Source organism: Orbicella faveolata, unplaced genomic scaffold (genome assembly GCF_042242905.1).
Source record: "Orbicella faveolata isolate gen_17 unplaced genomic scaffold, um_ofav_v1 contig_1, whole genome shotgun sequence".
NCBI classification, from domain to species: domain Eukaryota; kingdom Metazoa; phylum Cnidaria; class Anthozoa; order Scleractinia; family Merulinidae; genus Orbicella; species Orbicella faveolata.
Window position 1 is genome coordinate 12,846,122 of NW_028301536.1, and position 16,006 is coordinate 12,862,127.

The following is a 16,006-nucleotide window of genomic DNA, read 5'->3' on the forward strand; positions in this document are numbered from 1 at the left end:
AGAGACAAAGGAATGACCTGTTTGCTTGATGCCACAAATTCTTTTCTTAAAGAGCTAGATTCTATGGCAACAGGAAGTTACTTAAAGGAATTAGTTTGTACAAAACACAATATTACAAATGAAAGTATAGATACCTCAGGAAGCCATCACAACATTTGAAGTCAAGCATGAAGTTTTTTATGCAAATAGATCAGTTTTCTGTTTTGGTGAACTTGTTACAGTTTATTGCTCACTTGGAATGCTAATGTTTACATTTATTTACTCTCCAATTGCATAATTATTATGAGTTGCTATCATTCAAATCTAATTACAACTAAGATTAACACCTGCACAACATTCATAATAGCTACATTGGAGGTCACCGTCTTACTTGCAGATTTTTCAAGTCACCTAGGGCTAAATATCGTAGGAACTAAAATGGCTTAAGTGGATGCAAATTCCAAAAGATGGCTTTGAGTAATACATGTGTTTGACTTCAACAAAAGGGCAAATGACATTGTTCAAGTAAGAAAGAAACAGTTTTAACTGAAATTATTGATAATTGACAGCTATTAATTTGCTCAATGTTAACTTGCAAATGTGGGCTGCAGTTATTAGGCAGTGAGGTGAGAAAACTTATTTGCCTATCACTGTTTGTGTTTCATCATTACAGTGGCCAGTGGAATTTCATTTGATTGGAGATCACAGAAACTGGCTCTAAATGTCACGAGTGAAAGGAAGCGTAATCAAAGTAATAAAAGTTACTGACAGCGACTTGTTCCAAAGTTTGCTACATAATATCTCATTGCAATAATAAATTAACTGAAAAAATGGCCAGCAGGCAACAACATAAAACTGAACTAACCATTTCTGAAGCTTCACTAAAGTCGGAATGAACAGACATCCTATCATCATCAGTCACTGGAAGAAATTCTGCAGATAGTGAAGTTGGGCTGGCCTTAAAAGAAAAAAGTTTCCAGTAAGCTCAATGTCAACTTCTGTAATCAGACAAAATGGCTGTGACCCTGGAGGGGGGGGGGGGGGGGTAGGGGTACTCTGAGAAATTGGGTACCCTATTTATGACCAAAATCTCTGATTTTCAATAACCTATTTATGACCTGACCCTAAATCAATATCCTGTTTCAGACCTGCCTTATACTTAATTCCCTGGTTCAGACTGATGTTAAAGGCATTGTGAAGGGCTTTTGTTGATCAGCCTTATCAATAATGATGAAAAAGTCTGTAGCTTCTTCTTCTGGAGTACAAAACCCAGACCCTGTTTATGATCAAAATGGCTAAAAGTGATACCCTATTTACGACCAAATTGGAAGAAAAACCGTAACCCTTTGAGGCCGCACATATCTAAGTATATAGCCCATATAAGGGAGTACCCCCACCCCCCCCCCCCCACCCAGGTCTGTGATCAGCTTCATGAATGACTTACTGGTTGCTGTTTGCTCTTTTTCTTTCTCCCCCTCAAAAGTTCAATCCTTCTGTCTTTTTCCTGCACAAGATTTTATAAGCAAAATTAGTAATGGAAATATAATATGCATACCCACCTCAAAGAGGGTTATTGGAAATTACAAGCTTAGGGGGAGGGGTTCTCAAAAGCCAATTGAAAATTTTTAAAGGAAAGTATGAACCAAAACTGGAATTTCCAAGAGGATTGGGGAGGGGGGAGGGAGGGAATACCCCCCAAAAAGAAACATGTGATGGGTATGTACATGTTCTGGAACAACACATTATTTCAACAGTTTTTTCAAGGTATTTGCAAAAAACTTATAATTAGGGCAATTGATTTTGTGAACTTCAAACAGATTGCAGGAGACAGTGATAGAGGAATGTATCTTGAGTTTCATCATTCATTAAGTACTTTAACTGCTAGAAGGTCACTAACCATCAAGCTTTGCTTTAGATCGGCAATGGTCCTGGTTTGTTCTCTCATCTGGGCCTTCAGGTTGCCAAGGTCATCCTGCTATAGGAAACAAATTGCCCTGTTTTTTTTTCCTTTCATCTTCCTTCCATGTACTGAGATAATCACCATAATTAATTAGGACTTTTCTAAATAATAGTTTTTCTTAAAAACATTCTTTGGCATCTAACACTGAGGGTGTAATAATAGGAACTTAACATGACCAGCTCCATGCTGGCTTGACAGCTCAATCGGTAATAAAAGCAATGCAACAGTATCGCAGAGGTCACAGTTAAATCTATCTTTTTTATATCCTTCATTAGCATATCAAGCTCATTTACCATACCCAAGTTAAGCCAAAACTCAGGTGCTGCCTTATTAGGACACTGACATGAGAGTGAGGATATCAGGACACTAGATAAAGCTTGTGATTGGTCAATTTTGAATTCCGGTGCAGCAAAATTAAATTCAGTGACAGAAATGAATTGAGATTTACCTCCTTGCTTGCCTTCCCTCTTGGTTTCACAGAGTTCTCCTTTCTTCCTGTTAAGCTTTTTTTCTGTGTAAATGATAATTTGAAATCAAAACTGTGTTTATCAGATTTCTGATTGATGACCTAGGGTTGGGAGATGGAAGAAGGTGGAGGAGTGTAAAGGGGGTTGGAGAGGGTGGAGAGGGGTAAAGGGAGGTGGAGGGGGGTGGAGAGGGGTAAAGGGAGGTGGAGGGGGGTGGAGAGGGGTAAAGGGAGGTGGAGGGGGGTGGAGAGGGGTAAAGGGAGGTGGAGGGGGGTGGAGAGGGGTAAAGGGAGGTGGAGGGGGGTGGAGGGGGGTGGAGGGGGGAAAGGGATGGAAGATGAATTATGTAAGACTGAAATGTTATTAAAATCTCACCTGAGAGTTGACTTCATCCAGCAACAGTTTATTCCGGCTTTCAAGCCTCCTGTTGGTTTGTGATAAATCAGCATTCTTTCTCTCAAGCTTCCTGTTCTTATCTCTGCTGTCCTTTTCAAGTTTTTCTAACTCAGCCAGCTATTGAAGGGTTTGGAGATTAAATATTACAAAAATATGTTCATGTTATGGGCTCAATTTCAGTCTCATAAACTAAGGCAATGCTAGGCTGAGTACTGAAATTGTTTCACGACCAGATTACAGTATCACACACTGCATTCAAAAATTCTACAACCTGATACATATTTCAAGGACATGGCAAATTCTGTCCTTATTTATTTACTTACAGTGTAATCTTTATTTCTTCAATGATTCACTTATTTATGTCTTTATCTACATGTACTGCATATTGACATCCATAAAATGGATGGATCTATAATTTTTTTTCCATGCACTCTTTTTCATTGCTTTACTTCTTTTTTGCATGCAAGTTAGGATGAAAAAGCAATTGAAGTCAGCTAAGAAAGGAACACACGCAAACAAAGATTCACAATTAATGAAGGAGTTTCCATGGACACATATTGTGGAATGAACGTTTTTAATGTTCTCATTTCCAATAGCTCTGACTCCTTTAAAAAGACATAACTTCCCTCATACCTCAGTTACCATGAAAATAAAAACAATACAGTGTACTACACATTTTCCAACACTAAGCAAATATCACTTCCATTCATGACCTAAGCACAATATCATGAAAATCACTTCAATTCGTCACTTTGCTTGAACTAACTTTCTGGGAATTTCTTGAGTCTAAAATCTCCTTTAGTCCAATTCCTGCCTAGGTTTAATAGCTAGTTTATATGTACAGTGTAGTTACTTCACATCATGCAATTATGCAGAGCCTAATTTAATTTTTCAGAAAGACTTTTTTCCCCCTAAACTACAAAATTATGTAAATTTCTTTAAAACATAAAATTGGACATATCGAGTTAAATTTATCCATATTTCCATCATTTTGAAGCTGACTGTGGTGCCTAAAATTAATTACAAATCTTATAAAGGGTGTCTTTATTGATAGATTGCAGGGTTTATAATTTTTAAACATAAGCAAAATTGTCACTGATAGCAGGTCCTTCACACATGACCACACATATTTTAGACTGGTATTTCAAGCATACCAGTTCTGCATTTCTTGTTGCCAGCTGTTGATTCTTTTCGTCCAGCTTACGAACCAAAGAGCTGAGCTCCACATTCTTTCTCTGCAGCATCCTTAATTCTTGACTGCCACCCTTTGAGTCCTGTGGAAAAAATACCAGTCAGTTTGGCACAAATGTAGGAACATTTACTTTAGAACAAATATTTCAATTCCACATTTTGAAAGCTACAAGTCAAAATATTGACTACAAAATATTTTGTTATCACTATTGACAGGAAGAAAACTTTCCACATAGTCATACACTTACCATTTTTCAAGATTTCTACCATTGACAATAAACACACTGTCTGACATTGGTTAGTGTTTTATTTTAGGTGATTACAGTTCTTGGCAAAAGCTTTTGTTTGCATACATTAAAATAAATTTGTGTTCATATCTTGTGGTTTTTCTGTTGTTAACAAACAGTTCTCTTGATGTATTATTAATTAAATTTATTGGACTTCCTAACTTGACTACAAGTGTCAATATCAACTTCTCTAGTTCTCAGTGAATTTTCAACTTGTTTAAGAACACATCTGTATATTACTATACTTCTCACGGAAGCTTACACTGTATCAAAATAATTTTAATATAATATATAATTATTCACATACAAGTTACCCCCTCAAAATAAAAACATTTTGGTCTGAAACCACATGAGCACTAAAACAATATCTGATAGATTCTTGGCATTATGCGCCTTTGAAAAAAGGGACAGATTGAAAAATTTATTCTTGCATATTTCATGAGAATGGAGAGGTTGATCACCAAAAAACTCTGGAGTATGTGAAAGCAAATGTCCCCCTCCCCTCCCTCCCTAACAACAGAAACACACGGCAAACTTGTTTCTTGTGCATTCTCCCCTCCCCATCCCCACCCCACCCCCCAAAAGAACAACAACAACAACAAATTGGGAATTCAAAAGAAGTGAGAGACAAAATGTACTTACGGGAATCCCTGCTAGGGTTGCCTGGCCTGAGTCACTCTTTCCAGATGACATCATTCTATCCCAAGCATCAAATGTTGATGATTTTTTTAGCATGTCATGTAAACTGTCTTTCTCCAGGCGTAACCTCATTGAGTGCCCAGCTTCTAAACCAAGTTTCTTTTCAAGCTGCTCAATAATGTTCAGCAACTGACGAATTTCAGCCATCTGCAAAAATTATGCAATATGTATTACTTCCAAAGATGACCACTGATGTCTATACACGAAGCATTAAATTATTAAAATAATTACTGTGGAATCCTGTGGTGGAAAAGAAAAATGGATCGAAAAATCAGGAGTTCAACATGTCTGCATTAATATTACAGTGAAACGAACACAAAGAAAAATGACTGTCTTGTTGGCAATAGATGATTCAAGAAATCAGGATTCTAATATGTCCATTCAGATATTTACAACATGTAGACTCTTAAAACTAAGAATAAAAACAGATTTAAAAAAATTTCACCACTAGTTATTAGACTATATAATTATTTTAAACCATTCAGTTCAATTTGAAAACACTCAGTACCTTTTTGTAACTTATTGTCAGAATGACAATAGTCCCATATTGTTTCAAATTGCCTCATTCACAAAGAGTTCTGGTTAGCTCCTCGGTAGCTGTCCGGTATTCTACAATTACTCCAACCATTCTGTCATTTACACCTTGCACTCCGGCTGTCTAAACAATGACAGCTCTTTCCTTTTGAGTGTGACAACTGCATGTTTCTATTACAGTTAGACCCGGCTAATTCAAACTCAGTTATTTCGAATTACTCATTATTTCAAACTCAAAACCATTTTCTTTGCATTTTCCCTTCAGTCATATATGGTCATATCGGCTATTTCTACCTCCTGCTATTCTGAACAATTTTTCATTTCCCCTGCGAATTCTACATAGTAGGGTTCAATATTGTAATTTTGATAACATTATTTTGTGACTGACTGAAAAAAAAAAACTCTGAAAAAGAAGACTCATTAAATATAATTTGACAAGGAAAGTGTTACTCTGCCTTTTCGTCTTAGTTTACATAATTTCTGGAAACCTGTATGATTGTTTCAACCCTGTGCTAATTTTAAGAGGTCGTGGATTTTAATAGCTCTGCTTTACATAAATGTAGACGAATCTTCAAAAATTCCTGAATAATATTTTTTTTGTTCCTCTAGAAAACATCCAAACCCCTCCTAAGAAGGGATTTTTGGTTTGAGCGCCCCCTCCCCCAGCCCTATTCCGCAGCAAATTCCAGTTTTGGCTCATACTTTCCTAGGCATTTTGATTTTACCCCCACCCCCCTTTCTGAAACTACACAATATTAAAAAAGACTTGAAACATGTGGATTACATTAAGATCAAATAAAAAAAAATGCAATACCTTGGTCAAGCACAAATCCGAAAATAAAACCCAGCCGTCCAAAACGGAAAGCCCACAAGCCAAAAGTAAACAAACGAAATCAGTGAGTTATTGTAAATTTCATAGACATTGCAGCGGGTGTTTATTACGCAAAGCCATTCAACCGATTTACGTAGTTTTGCTAGGGAAGTATATTATCTTACGCTGCTCTTTGAAGATAATGATGGAAAAAAATTGAATATCGGTGACAATTTTTAACACAACAATAGAATCAATATAGAGCGACACTATTCACAACTTGACCTCTATTTTGAGTTATTGTAGTTTACAGACTATAAACTACAGATCTCAAGTTGTACAGCACGATGTAAACGTCACGTAGTGACTAGAGATTTTAAATTCAATTCGTAGGGTTTAATGGGGCCATAGCTTATTTAATCGACACGCTGTTAATGGGGTGACCGCGATAAAAATAAGATACAATAACTAGCTAATTTGCGCTATGAAATCTACGTCACCTGTTGTCTGCTCTCTTGCCACGAATTTCTTTTAAATTTCTCAAGTTCTGCCTCATGTTCGTGCTGTATTCTTCGAATATCGTCGATTTTTCTTTTATCAGCACCTTGAACAAGTTTTAATGTTTCTTCTAGCTCCCGTTTCTGTCGATCAAGATCCGCGATCTCCTGTTCTAATCTCCCGCGCTCCTTTTCAAATTCCCGTTTCGTATCTTCGCGGGCTTCGCCTCGAAGTTCGTTTCGGACCTTCGATTTCAGGTCGTCTTTTTCCTTTGCCCAAGCCTGCTGAGCACTTCTTAAGATTTCATCCTTTTGTCTTATTATCTGCATAATTTCCTTCTCCTTTTCCTTGTGCAACTGTTCTCTCAAGGACGTAAGTTCATTCATCTTTTCCTTGTGTAATTTTGACCTCAAATCCGCTTGCATTGCCGATGCTTTCTTCTGCTCTTCGTCCCGAACTTGCCTGATCTCTAATACCTTGTCTCTCTTGAGATTCTTAGAGTGTTGTCTCTCCTGTTCCAATTCCTTGTTAAGATGAACAATCCTTCTTCGCATATCCTCCATACCTGACTTAAAAGATGCATTTGAAGCCGCAAAACTCGACTCACTTGCCGTAGTTTGTGGTGTATACAGTGGTTGTGAACTCGCTCGCCTGAGATCAACCGCTTTCTCGCCTTCAGACCCTAGATTCTTCCACGATTGACTTCTACTCATGTTAAATTTGCAGCTGTCCTGTCCCTTGGAATTCTTACATCTGCGTTGGTGTAGTGTTCGTTAAAGTTTACTCATCCATACTTGAATTTAACATGCATTCTTGAGGACTGAGTTCACGTCTTCGTGCTCCGTTTCATGACAACGAGTAAACATGTCGCCAATGCGGCTCACTGGAGCATTTGCGCGTTAAATTCCATCAGACAACTTAATTCCTTATGCAGCGCCAGTGTCACTTATGGCACAAATCTTTTCAGTCTGAAAGAAAAGAAATATTTCCTGGGCAATTGTGAGTTGATAGTTCCTTCGCACTACCTTTACACGCATAAATAATTTGGTCACGCTCGGGAGAAAGCAAGGATATCAAAATCGTTATTTTAGCAGGGTAGGGTAAGGAAACCAATGCTTTTCTTCCCAAAACGTTTTTTTTTTTTTAATTTGTCTTTAAGTTTAATTTGTCGTTCTATCCACATAATTCCAGTAATATCAGTATCTGCTGTAAAATAAACTATAAATATAATGAGCTCAGATCAATATATCGCGTTAGAAATTTTTTTGATTTCTACCCTTCCCGCGTTAAAAGCTTCCTTTTAGTGTTCAGTTCCAGGCCCCAAGTTTCGAAGGCCTATATTGTCTAAATTGAATTTCAGTCGATCCGGCCATCGTTTTGAGGCTCAAGTGTTGGTCCAAATTAAACTGAAGGGAATTCCAAGATGACATTAATGCTGTAAAAATTATGCTCTTAACAACAATAATTTTTTTCCTTTCCTAAATTAATATAATCGGAATTATTCATTTGGTCTAAGTAGAGCATACGAATCACTTCAATCTGCATATGAAGTGCTATCAAAACAGGAACTATTTAAAAAAAAAGAATCATTTGGCCTTGGCATGTTTAGGTATCATTCCAATATGGACAATCGGTGTTTATTACGCGTGTCCGGTCTGTGCTTGATGGTGAAGAATGTTTTGGAGTATGTCACTTCCGTTGCTAGCCTTAGCACGTGAGAAACGTTTGAGGTTCTGATTGGTTTACTGGTGATTGTAAACAAGGGTCCAAAGAATTGATCAAAATAAAGGAATTTTTTTCCTTCATAGAAAACTTTCGTATTTGACATCAGTTGCGTGTAAGCGTTTCTCGTATAAGTCAATTCATAAATGGCGAATAACGTAAATGGAGGTAGTCATAGTTCCATCGAGTCCTTGAATGGTGAGTTTCGCAAACGAACCCTGCGCGTTCTCGAACACAATTAACACTGCGTCAAAATATTATCCGCAACACAAATGGCGGCCGTTTGGTTGTCATCTGTAACAGTGCTCTATTTATCCTCTCACAGGCTCGTGGGTAAAGCTGGATGGCTCGTTCAGAAACGGCAATGGGGCTCAGCATTCTCCAGTCATTTCAGAAGATGGTGCGATGGAAGATTTACTTGCCGAGGCTGTCGAGGAACAGTCGAAACAAGGTTCTAGGTGGGTTAGGTGATGGCGCCGGGGTTACGAACTAGGCTGTGGTCCGATTATCATTCATTAAGTTTTGACGGGAGGGTTAATATTAAGCCTATTTGTGTTAGAATGGTCAGGTTCACTTTGTCTTTTTTGTTATTTAGTGGCGAGAAAAGCCCTTCTAGCTCACCAAGTCCACCTGGTCTTCTGCGAACGGTATGTATTAAAAGCTTACTTGTTGCAAATTTGCGTTCGTGACGCTGGCTTCATTTTATCGTGTGCAGAATTTTGTCTGTGGCTCGCGATCGTTCCATCAACGCTCTTTGTGCTGTAAATGGTCGATTATTTTGTTCAAGATACCTAAAGTGTTCTGTGTTTAAAGGATTAAAATTAACTCTTGCGTAAATTAATAAATGCTTTCCTTGCGTGCTCTATTGTGAGACTTGCAGTTAAAGCTCGTACTACAATTCAAAACATACTTCAACATGATCCTACTTTAAAATGTTTCCTTCTTAATAGCTATTTACCGTACGCCACGTTGATGTGAATAATTTTAGCTTTTTTTTTTTCGATTCAGTGAGAGTAAATTAATGAACATGGAGAATCTGGAACAGGAAAATAGCTACATTGTAGCTTTCATGTCATAATGTAGTAGAAGCTTTCCCGCCTTCTCAGGACACTCTCCAACCGATAACAATGGTGATAAGAACTTGTTTACAAAGAACCCTTGCTGAACTATGATCTTTAAGACGTGAGAATATTTTAGAGATATTTGCAATTTTCGTTTTTTCCTTCATTATTAAACGGAATTCAATATTAAAGCCCTCATTGAAACACAATGCCAAAATAGTTAGCACAATATTAGTGGCTATTGAGAGCTGGCGCATATTGGTGCTTTAGATCTCTTCTTTCATTGTTCTGTGGTCTGAAAATACAATTTCTCTCTTCTGGTCTGCATAGAAGTGTCAATGGATATTTAGAGATGGTAGAACTTTCGGTCAGTTCCTTTATTTTCGAGATTTGCAAGGCATAAACATTGTCAGTGATAAAATGCATTTTGACTGTTTTTAACTTAATTTAATCATCAAGGATTTATATCACTGGATCATATTGTGCCCACTCCTTAATAGACCTCTTCAGCTTGGGGGGTTTGTTTTCCCATTGTAGACCACTTGATATCCTCCAGAGAATTTTTCTTTTATCCATCTTAAAATTATTCATTCATATACATACAACTATTTAAAACTTTGAAAGCAAGAATTCGCAAGAGTATCATCACGTGGTCTGCAATGGGAAAACAAACCGTCCAAGCTATAAAGGTCTATTGACACAATTCTTTTGCTATTTGAAGGGTGATCCAATTCTTCCTCAAGAGCGGAACACGGACTGGATTTGGGAGTGGTCGAGCAGGATTGAATCGCAACCTCCAAAGTAAGTTTCTTTCTCTTAACACATCGAGGATTAACACATCACGCATGAGTAGACCATTATTTGTCAGCAGTTATTGTCAGGTCATGTGGTGGGCTCGTGGCCAATGAGAAGGAAGAGAAAAATGCATCAAATGATAACAAGAAATATTACAGCTATGCCAAAGAAAATACGTTCTCAAAATGCATATGCAGAATTTTTTTTTGGGGGGGGGAGGGTCTATGATGGTAGAGCTTTTCAAGGGGGGAGGTGCTCAGTATGAGTTGCCTCATGCAAATTGCAAATCTCCCTGGGATTTTTGATTTTTTGAAGGCCAGCATCCTGTTGAACAGTATTATTAAGCATCTCTAATTACTGTACCTATTGAATGTGAAGAGCAGACATCGCAGGTTTTTTTTTCATTTATTGCTGCAAATAGGGATTGGAAGATGCAACATCCGACAAAGAAATCAAAGCCACGTGGTTCAACATTGAGCATCAGAAGAACTAAAGTTATGAGAAGGTAATAAATAGAAAAATGGACCAAACCCTTAGGAGAGAGTGAAAGCAGTAATCTGTCTATTTGTTTTTCAAAAGAAGGACTCCCAAAAGTCATAGACATTCTAGGTCACACCTCCAGCATTCCCATGTGAGGAAGAGAGCAGCAAGGAGGAGGGGTGGGGGTAGCAGAAGAGGGTATACACAACAATTTTAAACAGGGAGACTCGTCCCAAAGGGCCAAACCCTGAGTTACCCTTTAAATTATTAAATGTCATTTTTACGGAAAAGGTAGCGCTTTCTCATTTACCTGTGTAGTCCATTATAGGGAATATCCCCCTCATGAACTACTTACTGTCTTGGTGTGAATAAAGCAAGGTCCATTGTCATCCCTTTGTCCATACCATTCACTGTAATATTTCAACTGGGTCATTTTGCCATGTTAGTCTAGATGCCAGTTTGATGAGTTAGCATGTTTAATTGACAGTGTAATTTACATCTGAATAGAGTGACTTTTAACCTGTTAACTATTTAGATAATGCTATTAATACACAACTGACTTGGTAAAATAACTGGTTATTACTAGTTTACTTTGAATGTTACTGTTTAATAGTATTGCAGCACTAATTTGTTTTATTCTTGCAGTAGTTCTGAACTGATGAACATCAATTTCTATGTGGTTGTTCCTGCTGTTGTACTATCTCATCTGATTGCATTTGGAATTGGGTTAGTGAATAATTTAATGCACACCCATCAGGAACATATCGTAGAATGTATACCAAATGAAATCCCTTCAATTAAGTACATTATTATATCAAGAATTGTGCAGGTTTTAAATATTTAAAATTATGAGAAGTAACCAGGCCAAGTGCTAGTGGTTAAATATGTACAGTCTATATTACTTCATTGGTGTTTACTGCTTCTATTAGTAATGAAGTTGAATGAGTCAAGCACACTAATCATGAGGCCACTGCAACTCCCTGGCCAGGGACATTGTGTTTGTGTTCTTGGGCAAGACACTTTACTCTTGCAGTGCATTTCTCCACCCAGGGTACCGGCAAACTCAATCCCTTCAGTGGATAAGCATCTCATCCAGCAGGGAGGAGTAGAAATGCTTCTAGTTGCCTCATGCTACTGAAATTGGGATAAGCACCGGCCTGATGAGCTAATAAAGATGACGTCTACTTTGGACACCTACTAATGGTGTCGGTATGTTTTTGCAACAGTGGTATTGCCCCTAGCCCTCCAAAAGTTGAAGTACAATGTGTGGTTCCGGGAAATTTTCATATATTTTTATGCCTTCCAATATTTCTCAAATGAATATTCTTTTGTGAAACATTATGTAATGGAAACTCAGAATTATTGCTTGAATTATAACTATTGTTAATAATTTTGCAGAGTTTACGTGGGTCGACGCATGGTTCAAGTTGATGCATTATGATCATGGTGACCAAGGGAAACATGAAATCTTTACCTGTCACTGGTTATGAAGTTGTATGCTGAAGAGCACAAAAATTGTGGATTGTCGATAACACACTGGGGTGTCAAGCTTGGCAGTATTGCACAACAGTATTATTATTTTTGATTTTCAAATAACCGTCTTAAAAAATTTTCTTTTTAATTTTTTGCTTCAAATTCAGTGTTTTTAAATGGTATAACCCTCCCTTTAACATGGTCAGGCCTTCCATTGATGCAGACATCTTCAGCACAAGAGTAGTGTAAACCACATTGCTGGGGAATCTGTGTTATGTGTGATTTCTATGAAAGGCGGCTACTATATATATGCTGTAGATATGTGTTGGGGTCTCTTAGAAGGGGTTTCTGCTAGTGGAAGACTGTCTGTGAATTGATGGAAATATCTGTTACATGCAAGTATAGGTATACATGTAGGTATCAACTTTGGGGCAAGATGCGTTTTAGTGGGTGATATGTTCTGCTGAAGGAGGCGTCTCATTATAGTCAGTAGTCTACTTATGGGGTACACATTGGCTTAATGCGCACCAAAGGGTCTGTGTTAGGGTAGGCGTCTGCTTGTGGAAGGTTGACTGTTGATTATTAAATAGTTTTATTAATAATTTATTCGTTAATAATAAAATTTATTTAATAATAATTATGAACATTTAAAAGTCACACTAACTTGTAGAGTTAAATTATTGTGAAGGTATAACTTACAATTTTTTATCAGTTGGTGGTAACTTTTAAGTTACTTGGAAAATGCTCTTGACAGTTCATTTTTAATTTTTTTGTTGAAGATAATGATACATTATTTTGTCTGATCAGAGTAGAAGAGTGCATTATTTTATTATTACAGCTTACATAGATGCTTATTACCTTATGTAAAGATGATCCCATGTTTATGAAATTTTTTGTTGTCTCTCTCAAATTGTGATAGAACTGGCAAAATAAAATTGTTTTCTTGTTTATAAAATTTGCTTGCCCTTGTTTGAGCATTTATTGCAGTGTCCTAGTTTATCACAATTTGGACATTAACAGGCTGTTTACAAGGGTGTTCAGTAATAATGAGGCTGAGACAGTGTATCTTATCCAAGTATTTATTGAAATTGCTGTATTGAGTAGTTTTTAATATAATTGTAGGAGGAGAAATTAGCAGAAATTAAGTTTGACAAATGACACCAATTGGTGTCCACTATTGTGGATATACTGCATAATTTTTATGTAGGCAACATAAAATCTGATACCTAAAAACCACATTGGATTGTACAGTGTAAAACAATCTTCAACAGTGAAGAACAGTGGTACAATGTGCGACATGATCTCAACATGTAAGGGAAAGTGTGTTCATTCTCTGTCTTGAGATAATTCATGGATATTAAGTGGAGTTCTACTGAACAGTATCCATTATTGCATTTAAATTTTTATTCCTTAAAAAAGTTACTAACAATGAAAATATTTCCATTATAGAAAAGCTATTTATATTCAATCTTTCTGTTCAGTGCTACATCTTTTTAAAGTTATTTACAAGGGTATACATTTTAAATGCTATGTCCTATATTTGCATTTTGTTTCACCATGTAAATTAGCACTACCATATTATTTGCGATCTATAGTATTAATTAAAGACTGAGGTGTTTACGGGTTGTTGTTGTTGTTCAATTTGGAGTGACGATTATTTTGCCATTTTTTCATGGCTGAAACTGCCACTTGCAGCTTGGTCAGAACAGGCTGCCTTTGGAGTATGGGGTGGACAAAACTGCATTGACAAGTAATCCAAGCTACTGTAGATTTTATTCCTCAGAAAATGCAAAGGAGCCTATTCACAGGCTAACTTGCAATGTTTCAGTGGAAGGTACACCAACCTAAAACTTGCCCTGGCTATTGATAAGTGTGATTAAATGTTAAATTGTTTGTTTGTTTCTCTTTGATTTTGTTTGTTTGTTTGCTTGTTTTTTCCAATACCTCCAAAGATGCACATCTGCTCTACATGTATGCTGCAGGAAACAACCTGTAAGCTGAAATTACAGCAACATTCATCAGGTTAGCACAATCAGTTTTACATAAACAAATGATTACCTTCAATTTAGACCAAAGGAAAATACCAGACAATTGACACAGATTCTAATTTTATTACCTGTACAGTGTATGACCCTTTGCTCATATGAAGTGATGGGTTAATGTGTAGTGCTGCTGTACAATTTGCTTAACATGTATCATTATTTTAGTAGACTATTAATTTAGAGACAGTTAAATACATAGACATACATATACATCATACTGCAAAAGTCCTAAGGTTATGCAGCAACACTATATTTGTACTTCAAACTCTAAGTGATAATATTGCTAAAGAAATAAATGGCATTAACTACAATAATATTTGTGCAGTCTTCCCAAAGGTGAAATGACTTTTCAGTTAGATACCCTGCACCATAATACTTTCTCTCCCAAATTAACATTTTAACACCCAGTTACAACATGACGATAAAACTAATTATTATCCAACTGCAGCATACACTGTCCAAATAACAGTACAAATAAATATACAGTGATATTGTACAGTTATTTGTACAGTAGAAAACCTGTTTGCCGAACAGGTCGGTGCATGCACACAAAACTGTCCCACTCTCCCTCTTTCATTGATAAGTTTATTGACTACAGCAAATGGATAATAAATCTCTTATAGTATCGCTTTACATTTTTACCTGCTGTTTGTATTTTGACTCACCCTCTACGGGTTCATCAAAATACGGCACAACTCGTAAAAATATACAGCAATACTACACACCAAAACATCTAATAAGAAATATATATATATAAAGTGTTAAATTTGATTTTCGTAAAACAGTGCTCAATACATCAGAGTAGAGCAAAGTATATAATGTGGGAGGAAAAACACAAATAAACTACAAGTTCATCCCTACAAGCCTGTTTCGTGGTTGCCCACTCATCAGGGGATTTTCCCCACTCATCCCCTGATGAGTGGGCAACCACGAAACAGGCTTGTAGGGATGAACTTGTAGTTTATTTGTGTTTTTCCTCCCACATTATATTTATATTTATATTTATATTTATATTTATTTATTTATTTATTTATTTATTTATATATATATATATATATATATATATATATATATATATATATATATATATATATATATATAAAACGGTTATAAAATGCCTCAAGCCAACAAAGAATGCCACTGCGTCAGGAGGATCAATGAAGATTCACAGTCCAAGCCTCACCGCAATAAAACTACCTTCCACCTTCTAGCTGCCATCCCAAGCATGTCTTCAAGGCTATTCCTTTTGGAGTAGCGACTAGATTGAAGAGAAATTGCTCTGAAGAAACTTTCCTTGCCGAGAGAACAGTTGAGTACAAGGGTTATCTTGTTAATCAGGGTTATCCCTCCAAATTAGTTGACGATCAATTCTCCAAAGCCTCCACCATTTCTAGGAATGATTTACTACGGCAACGCGGAAAACAATCGAAGAAATTATTTCCATTTGTTCTCACATTTAATCCTAATTTGCCTAATGTGAGTAGCATAATTAGAAAGCATTTGTTGATTTTGCAATCCAACCCTAAATTGAAAGAACTTTTCCCTCAAGGCTCTATCATACCATCTTTTCGTAGAACAAAAAACCTGAAAGAATTATTAGCACCATCTCGT

At 36.7% G+C, this 16,006-nt stretch overlaps 2 protein-coding genes across 11 annotated transcripts in view; one reads left to right on the plus strand and one right to left on the minus strand.

The window, feature by feature from the left end:
* The window catches only part of LOC110065284 (uncharacterized), a 59,337-nt gene extending 51,470 nt beyond the window's left edge, over positions 1-7,867 (minus strand). For 5 of the 8 annotated variants that reach the window (XM_089289974.1, XM_089289970.1, XM_089289955.1 and 2 more), the window contains exons 1-8: positions 6,825-7,867; positions 4,923-5,126; positions 3,957-4,076; positions 2,782-2,919; positions 2,388-2,450; positions 1,877-1,954; positions 1,424-1,483; positions 845-937 (exon numbers count right to left, since the gene is read on the minus strand). In XM_089289974.1, coding sequence (XP_089146100.1) covers positions 845-937; positions 1,424-1,483; positions 1,877-1,954; positions 2,388-2,450; positions 2,782-2,919; positions 3,957-4,076; positions 4,923-5,126; positions 6,825-7,535 — 1,467 coding nt within the window. In that variant the 5' untranslated portion in view covers positions 7,536-7,867. Of the gene's footprint in view, positions 1-134; positions 221-844; positions 938-1,423; positions 1,484-1,876; positions 1,955-2,387; positions 2,451-2,781; positions 2,920-3,956; positions 4,077-4,922; positions 5,127-6,824 lie in introns of those variants that run through there. The other 3 variants (XM_089289953.1, XM_089289978.1, XM_089289981.1) reach the window with 3 other exon arrangements.
* A 721-nt stretch (positions 7,868-8,588) lies between these two features.
* On the plus strand, positions 8,589-14,709 carry LOC110065339 (BCL2/adenovirus E1B 19 kDa protein-interacting protein 3-like). 3 transcript variants are annotated; one of them, XM_020772471.2, is made up of 7 exons: positions 8,589-8,742; positions 8,870-9,002; positions 9,140-9,191; positions 10,327-10,406; positions 10,822-10,905; positions 11,526-11,606; positions 12,279-14,709. In XM_020772471.2, exons 1-7 carry the CDS (start codon positions 8,691-8,693, stop codon positions 12,319-12,321), a joined length of 525 nt encoding a protein of 174 aa, XP_020628130.1. In that variant the 5' UTR covers positions 8,589-8,690; the 3' UTR covers positions 12,322-14,709. The 3 variants fall into 3 exon arrangements, with proteins under 3 accessions (XP_020628130.1, XP_020628131.1, XP_089146136.1); XM_020772472.2 differs by having other exon boundaries at positions 11,529-11,606; XM_089290010.1 differs by having other exon boundaries at positions 11,526-12,347.
* The last annotated feature ends 1,297 nt before the right edge of the window (positions 14,710-16,006 follow it).

What these genes read in the sequence shown, in the direction of transcription:
- LOC110065339 (XM_089290010.1), top strand. Translation starts at nt 8,691, where the DNA reads ATGGCGAATAACGTAAATGGAGGTAGTCATAGTTCCATCGAGTCCTTG. An exon ending in CAGTCGAAACAAGGTTCTAG is followed by an intron (nt 9,003 to 9,139) that starts GTGGGTTAGGTG and finishes TTTGTTATTTAG; the next exon opens with TGGCGAGAAAAGCCCTTCTA. An exon ending in AGAACTAAAGTTATGAGAAG is followed by an intron (nt 10,906 to 11,525) that starts GTAATAAATAGA and finishes TTATTCTTGCAG; the next exon opens with TAGTTCTGAACTGATGAACA.